Below are 7,208 nucleotides of genomic sequence, written 5' to 3'. Positions count from 1 at the left end.
CAGAATTTTCTACGTACACCTAACAAAAAACACTGGTATATTTGCCATCGTCTAGCCCTGGGTACGCCGCTGGTCATACCGCACTTGGTCACAAAACCCGTAACAACTTGAGCAGCTCCCTTCGGTGTCGTAGCTTTTTCGAAATTGGCTTTAATTTCAATTTGGTAAATTTTGTTTACACAACCGGGTCGAATTTTTTTTTTTTGCGTTCTTGCCGCGTTGACGGGTAATGGGATTTTCGAAATTGAACTGTCGCGGGTAGTAAGTAGTAGGGGTCGGCCGTCGAAGGATCTCTCCTGCCGCCGTCACTGCCGCCTCCGCCGGTAAACACAGTGCCGTGGTAGGTGTATAGCCGTGTACAATGTTGTACTATATTTGATTCTATACCGGGCACAGTCGTCGCGTACGGACCGCAACGCACACACGCACACACCCCGCAAAGCGGCCGCCGCAGCAACAGTACCAGCAACAGATATCAAAAACCGGACATCGAGACACGACACGTGTTCCGCCGGCACGTTAGATCGGTTCCGTTTACCCGGTGACTCGCACTGTTGAACAGTCGAAGTGGACAGTTATTTACAAAATAATACCACGAATTAACTTTGTTCAAAAGTCGCCGTCGACTCGTCACTAAAATACACGTTAATAGTAATCAATTATCGTTGATAAACTAAACAAACAAACAATAGTGGTGTGGTGTGCACGCGTCCAACGATTTAGGGCCGCAGCGATTCGGCTGCTCGACACGACGACCTGCCCAAAATGACAAATCCGCCGGCAACCGTAATCAAGTGAGTGCTGTTTAGGGTTTTTTTTTATTTTTTTCCAAACGTTTATAAAGTGTTAACGCGACAAGGGTAGAGTTGACTAGTTTTGTAAGAACGATAATATTAGTCTTGTTTTTTCACACTGCGATAATTGATTGGCCTATGATATTAGGTTCATCGCATTACTGAATAAAACGTACACGGCTTTGGAATGTTCGTCTTATTATTGTTATTTAATTAATATAGACAAACTGAACGGCATAGGTGCAAATACGAGGGGGCTAAGGTGGGCTTAGCCCCCCAATGCTAGACATAGCCCCACCAAAAAAATTAGGTTATGCATAAAATTTTAAAATACAAAAATATATTTACTTATATATATATTTAAAAAATAAATTCCAGCCCCCCTTTTCATAAAAATTGAAATTGCGCCTACGCTGAACGGTTTATATAACTTTAAAGGTCCCCATAAATATATATACACTGATTACTTGGATTGCCGATATTCTATCTACAATAACCAGAGTCGAACTGATCCCACTTGGCCGTTTCTGTATTTATGTTATAGACAAAAAAATAGTGATTTTTTTTCTTTCAATTTGTCCACCGTCTCTCCAGTTCACCTCAATAAAGTTCTAATGCTTGGTTTAAACGGGACGTGTTGGCACCAACTAAAACTATTTGTTCTGCTCGTTATAAAATAATCTGGCACCACATGAAATGGTTATTAAACATTTGTATTTAACGGCTTGCGATTAACGTTTATGCAACAAGCAATTAAAAGCCTAACGGGTTTTCGATTGCATTCAGTGTGACTGATTTCATTGACTTGCGGTTTCCAACCAATTGATTCCAAAGCCCCGACCTATTTATTTTTTTTAAATAATAGTAATTATGTAGAGGCGAAGTTTTTGTTTATTGCCAAATACGTTTGCGTTGTTTTTAAGATTTATTTTCAAACAACGCTACCTAGACCCTTAAGGTGGCCCAACACTATACTGACATTTTGTCGAACAAATCTGTCTTGTAACTGTTCGTCAGGCGGTGTAATAAATATTGTTACTGCATTCAGGACGGATCGGACCAGTTTCAATAACCAGCATTGCTCTTTCAAAAAAATATACTTTCTCGTGCGAGTATATTTTTTTTTACTCTGGTCAGTTAATAGTACTAGCTAATATCTATCATGTTTATGTGCTATATTAGCGTCGGCGGACAATCCGCTTACATATTTTAAAATTGTAGCAATAACTGTCACGGTCGTATTCAGTGCTGGTTTGGGACATAGCGCGTATCGTGTGGTCCGCATCCATCAATGTCTCGTCCTAAAGTCCAACGTATTGTTGTAATGGATCACTTTGTAAAAAACAAAATAAGTTTTTACTTAAGATGAGAAAACGTTGGCAAGTCAAATGCTTTAGTGGATTTTACTTATAGGTGTTGCTGTGGTGTAGAGTCTCCCGAACAATACTAGCACAGTAAAATAATATAGCAATTTTGTTTGTTTTAACTTCTTGACATTAGCACCTAACAAGAATATCACCGCAATGGTCTTCTTCGGTTAGCAACGCCAACACGTCGCAAGCATGTAGACTGTAGTAATAGACAAAATGCTCTGCGACAATGTATATTGTATAGAAGGAAGCGCGTGTACGTGGCGATGACCGATTATAATTAACTATAATAATTATCATCCATAATGCAAAAATAAACTGCACCAAAATAACCGTTCTGTCAGCAACAGGCGTTTGCGTCGGTTTTACACGATACTAAATTTGTGACCAAAAACGTCAATATTATTGTATCTTAAAAACTAATAATATATATGTATATATTTAATACCTACATATTATTAGGGTTATGACCGCACGCTCAAGATCATTTGGATTTCAACACCAACCCGTTTCCTCGCTGTTCGTTTACTATCGGTCAACTCATTCCGATTAACTTAGTCAAATGCATTTTAAGCAAGTGGGTACGAATTAGGGTCAGACGACACTTGGGTTGTAAAAAAATCGAGTAAATTATAAACGCAAATTTATTACTATTGTTTATAAATAGAAAAAAAAATGTTGTTTGCTTGAGGATTCTACACGTGTACTTTTTAACGAGTCACAATATAAATGAATCGCTAACTACAGAAAGGGGACAAGTCCAATTTTTCTAAGTTTTCAGGAAATACAAAAATCATAGTAAATGATTACTAAGAGGTATCGTCCTTTTCGTTGCAAGTAAGCTTTTGAGCAAACTGTGTTTAATATTTCATGTTTTATAATAACGCGTCGCCCTAAAAAAAACTATAAGTAAGCTGTTTATAGTTGACAAAATTTACAGGAAAGGTGTGGTACCAAAAATTATACTCTTCTTTTTAATTGAAACGCTCTTTTTCTAATCTGGTTTTTATATTGTGTGAAATTATATTATGACAACAAAACAGTAATGCATTGCGCCATACGGGTAATAAATAATAATAAAAAGGAGCGCGCCTCTTTCTCTTAAACATTAACGTACTGGATACGAAAAATGTCTCGGTGAAGAAAAGCCGCATTATAATGATTTTCATATTTTGTCATAATTGACGACGGACACTATAATAAAAAAAAAGTGTTTAACGACAGTATTATCTACACTCGAGGTATTATTCCATTTTATTATTCCCGTACAAGAATACACGGAGAGAAAGTGATAAGAACGGTTCGTGCTTAACGTAGGTAGACATCATATTTAACCAAACATATTTGTATACACATGGATAATTATTATGAAAGTCAGTCGTTTACAGAGAGGAACTGTCTGGTTTAAAATAAACCGTAATGGCGTAATGTCTGTATACGTTAAACGGTTAAAGGATACAAACGGTTTTTGAAACAACTAATAATAATAATGACTGAGCCATGCCGACAATAATATACGTATTCCGGCCATCTAAGAAATTCGGAGTTGCTCATTTTATTTAGATTCCCACAGGTTTTTTGTATTAACAACAACACTGTAAAGTTTGTAGCGTCAGGAGCATGTATTAACGTTTAAACACTACACGCGGGACCATATTATTATTTTGTAATAGTTTATTAAACTGTTTACTAATAAATCTGGTCGATCAGTTATTCGAGAAAGGTCAGCCGACGTTAGTTAATCTCTGATAATATGGCCTTTATCCTTATCGCTTCACGCCTGCGAGCAACGTTATATTTAATTGGATTTACCAGGAATCTCTGTGTATCGTCTGCGATAAGTCATACGCTATTGTTTTGGAATGCTACCTGAATTGTTTACTTCAATTGACGGACAACAAAATTAATTAAAAACCAAAGAAACCCTTGTCGTTACATTTACAATATTACGGTCAATTTTCCTCCGCTACCAAAAGTGAAAGTACAATAATTGTCTCGGTGAGTTCAATAATAAATTACTACTTGGTGATTTTTACAGGTATGTTTATAACCAATAAATATACTAATTTACAATAAAAAAAAAAATGTCATAAACCTATTTCTTATTTTTTTAAACATTACATTATGTAGACATGCAGTACAATTTTAACATGTTAAAAATATTAATTTCGTACATTATAGTGACCAAAATAAAAAGTTTTTAAGTAACATTATAAATTATAGTCGCATACTAATATACTATAAGTTATAACCCACATCAGTTAGTTTAGGTTAGGCTACAAGAAGCTCCTACGCTAGCCGTTGTAAAATTGTTATAATTATAAAAATAGTTATAACTCGTGTGGATTATTATTATAGCCTATAGTCGTTATTGTAAGTTTAGTAGACAATAAATTACTTTGTCGAGCTTACCCGGTGTGTATAAAAAAAAAACCTAGTTTTACTAACATAGACTTGACGTCTAATGTCTATCTCGAGGATGATTTATTAGAGGAAAACGTCCAGGATTGAATATTATCATGTTGCAAATCGGTTTAAGTATACTGAGTTTTTTTTATATTTCTCTTTTTCTTCTCGAGTGGGCTTCGATACACCATTGCATTATCCTGTTGGCGACGAAAGACGATTGGTATTACAAACACAGCGTTCATCCGATCCGTTGACCGAATCGGCCTCATGTAATGAAATTAATTGTTTTTCTGAAATCCGGTTTTGCGTTGGTCGTAAAAAAAAATTTATATTGGCATTTGGAACGATTCCAGAATGAACAGGATTTCCAGTTTTAATAGTTTCTGTTGTGCTGGGCGGAATAAGACCGTCGTAGATTCCTTTATGAACAAATTATTCTTTTATAGACGTTTACACCGAAATAGTCAATTAAATTTTACCCAACGGTTGGGTTGGTCATAGTCAAATCTGCGTTTCTCTATGTAATAATAACAAGTTATGGTGATCAAACACAATTTTCTAACTACGGACTACTAGTCTACAACCACCACCGTCAAAAATTTTCTAAATAATAATATGTATATGTATATATATATATATATATATATTATATAGACTCGATGGTTTATATGTATATTACTCTTCTCTATAGAGCTATTTCGACTTAAATTATTAATACAACACGTTTTTACAACTGCAGGTCAAAACAAATATCTTAAGGTACTTTTAAAAACACAATTTATCATTACAGGCGTCCGACATTTTTCAGGGCCTAATTTCACTGACGCTATTTCCGGTCCACGAGGAATAAAATAATTGGACTTTCGGTACCTTCTTTTTTCTTAACTCAATCATTATGGGAAATTCGATAACCATTAGCTGTTTTGTCCAGAATAACAGACGCCCTTTTTATGTTTCTGAAACAATTAGCAAGTATACCGTTTGGAATGTAAATTCTCAATAAAATTTGATTCTTATTTTAAGTACTCCTTGATATTGTCTCAAAGATGTTTTATTCAATGTATTAAAACCTCCAATAAATTGGCACGTTCTTCACAATACGTGCCTCTTAAATTTAAATGTTTCGTCATGTTATATTATCACTTAAAACCGAATATGTCATATTATATTATATTCTTTAAATGCGTCGTCAATAATGTAGTTATTTTAATTTCACACACACTATATTTTGTACGTCATTAAAAAATAAATAAATTTTAAATTTTGTTATATAATATACCGTAGTATTATGGCGTGGCGCTAGTTGAGTGGTAATTTTAAGTATATAATAATATTTATTTATGATACACTAATATTGACAGCTAAAATAGGCTTTTTCCCAAAAGCGATACGTCGTTTCAGCACAACGGCTGGATGTTGGAACTTGAAAAATAACAAAATGCTTATAACAAAAAATATATTTTCTATGTGCTTAACGGTGTTATGGACAAATAAAACGTTCGAATCCCTCAGTTTTATCGTCCGTGAGAAATAAATAAACATAAATATTTACTCACAAAATTCGAAAACACTGAAATTCCCAGGAACACATTCTGTGTTGACCCTTGAACCTGACACGACAACCAACACAATTAGTGTAATAATAAACCCCAGGTAACGCTTTCCAGATGATATCTTCACAAAAACGATTGGGTATAGGCACGGTTATGGGCAAATGTAAAATGTATTTATTTATTATTTTTATCATACTCGGTTAAGTCGGATCGGGCGGGCGCCTGTGCCTGACTCAACCGTTAATGACAGTTAAAAGTCAGACTTAATTAAGTTTAAGACCATAGTGAAAAAATACAAGTAAAATGCGTGGCCGTTTTATCTTTTTGTCGTTCGAGTAGTAACTACAATACCAGGTCTATGCCTTAAGCCGGGTCCACACTGCCGCCGAACGTTAAATTCTAGTTAAGCAAGTCTCATAATAACGGTATAGTTGTTTTTGAAATTTGAAAGGTACCAGCGGCTGTTATTGTTTTAGATTGAGGGCAAGGATGAAAAAGAAAAACGATAAGTTGTCGAAACTCTGAAGACACATCTTTGCGGTTTTCTCGGCTAGTATACAAATAATACGGCTAATGCGGTTTAGGCGCGTGCCAAAAAAAAGAAAATTATATTATACTCTTACGACCGTTCTCACCAGTTTGGGCTAACATTTAAGTATAGTTGAGCCTATAATTTTAGTATATTTTTTTAAGCTAAACCGGTAAGAACAGTGGTTACTGTATTTTTTATCTATGCCGCCACCGACAAGAGAGTACAAAACGCGAGGTAGAATCCCATTAGATCGTATTAACAATCGTTGGCGTCGTACGCTGCTGTTTCCTATTTGCTTGATCAAAATGCATCTCTCGAACGCTCTTCGACCTTTCACACAAGACAAAATCCATGAGATATCGGTCAATGTCGAACGGTTATCGCCAACAAATTTACCATCGATCGCGTGTTTCCATTGTACATCCCATGATGTGACACACGCGATGCCACGCATTGTCAATTATTATAATAATAATGTAATAATAGAGCTTATAGCGTTTTGTTTGCCTGTTATACACGCGTTTTAATCACTGGTCTCCAATTATTTTAC

At 35.3% G+C, this 7,208-nt stretch overlaps 1 protein-coding gene across 2 annotated transcripts in view; it reads left to right on the top strand.

Moving 5' to 3' along the window:
• The first annotated feature begins 352 nt into the window (after positions 1–352).
• The window catches only part of LOC126839165 (neprilysin-2), a 21,793-nt gene continuing 14,937 nt past the window's right edge, over positions 353–7,208 (top strand). The window contains exon 1 of one of the 2 annotated variants that reach the window (XM_050574275.1): positions 353–794. In XM_050574275.1, coding sequence (XP_050430232.1) covers positions 766–794 — 29 coding nt within the window. In that variant the 5' untranslated portion in view covers positions 353–765. The remainder of the gene's footprint in view (positions 795–7,208) is intronic. The other variant, XM_050574276.1, reaches the window with a different exon arrangement.

Source organism: Adelges cooleyi, unplaced genomic scaffold (assembly GCF_023614345.1).
Source record: "Adelges cooleyi isolate 19-005CV unplaced genomic scaffold, UGA_ACOO_1.1 ACOO_flye_CR_arks_rails_tigmint_CR_PRNA_30, whole genome shotgun sequence".
NCBI lineage: Eukaryota > Metazoa > Arthropoda > Insecta > Hemiptera > Adelgidae > Adelges > Adelges cooleyi.
This window is presented reverse-complemented; position numbering and strand designations above follow the sequence as displayed.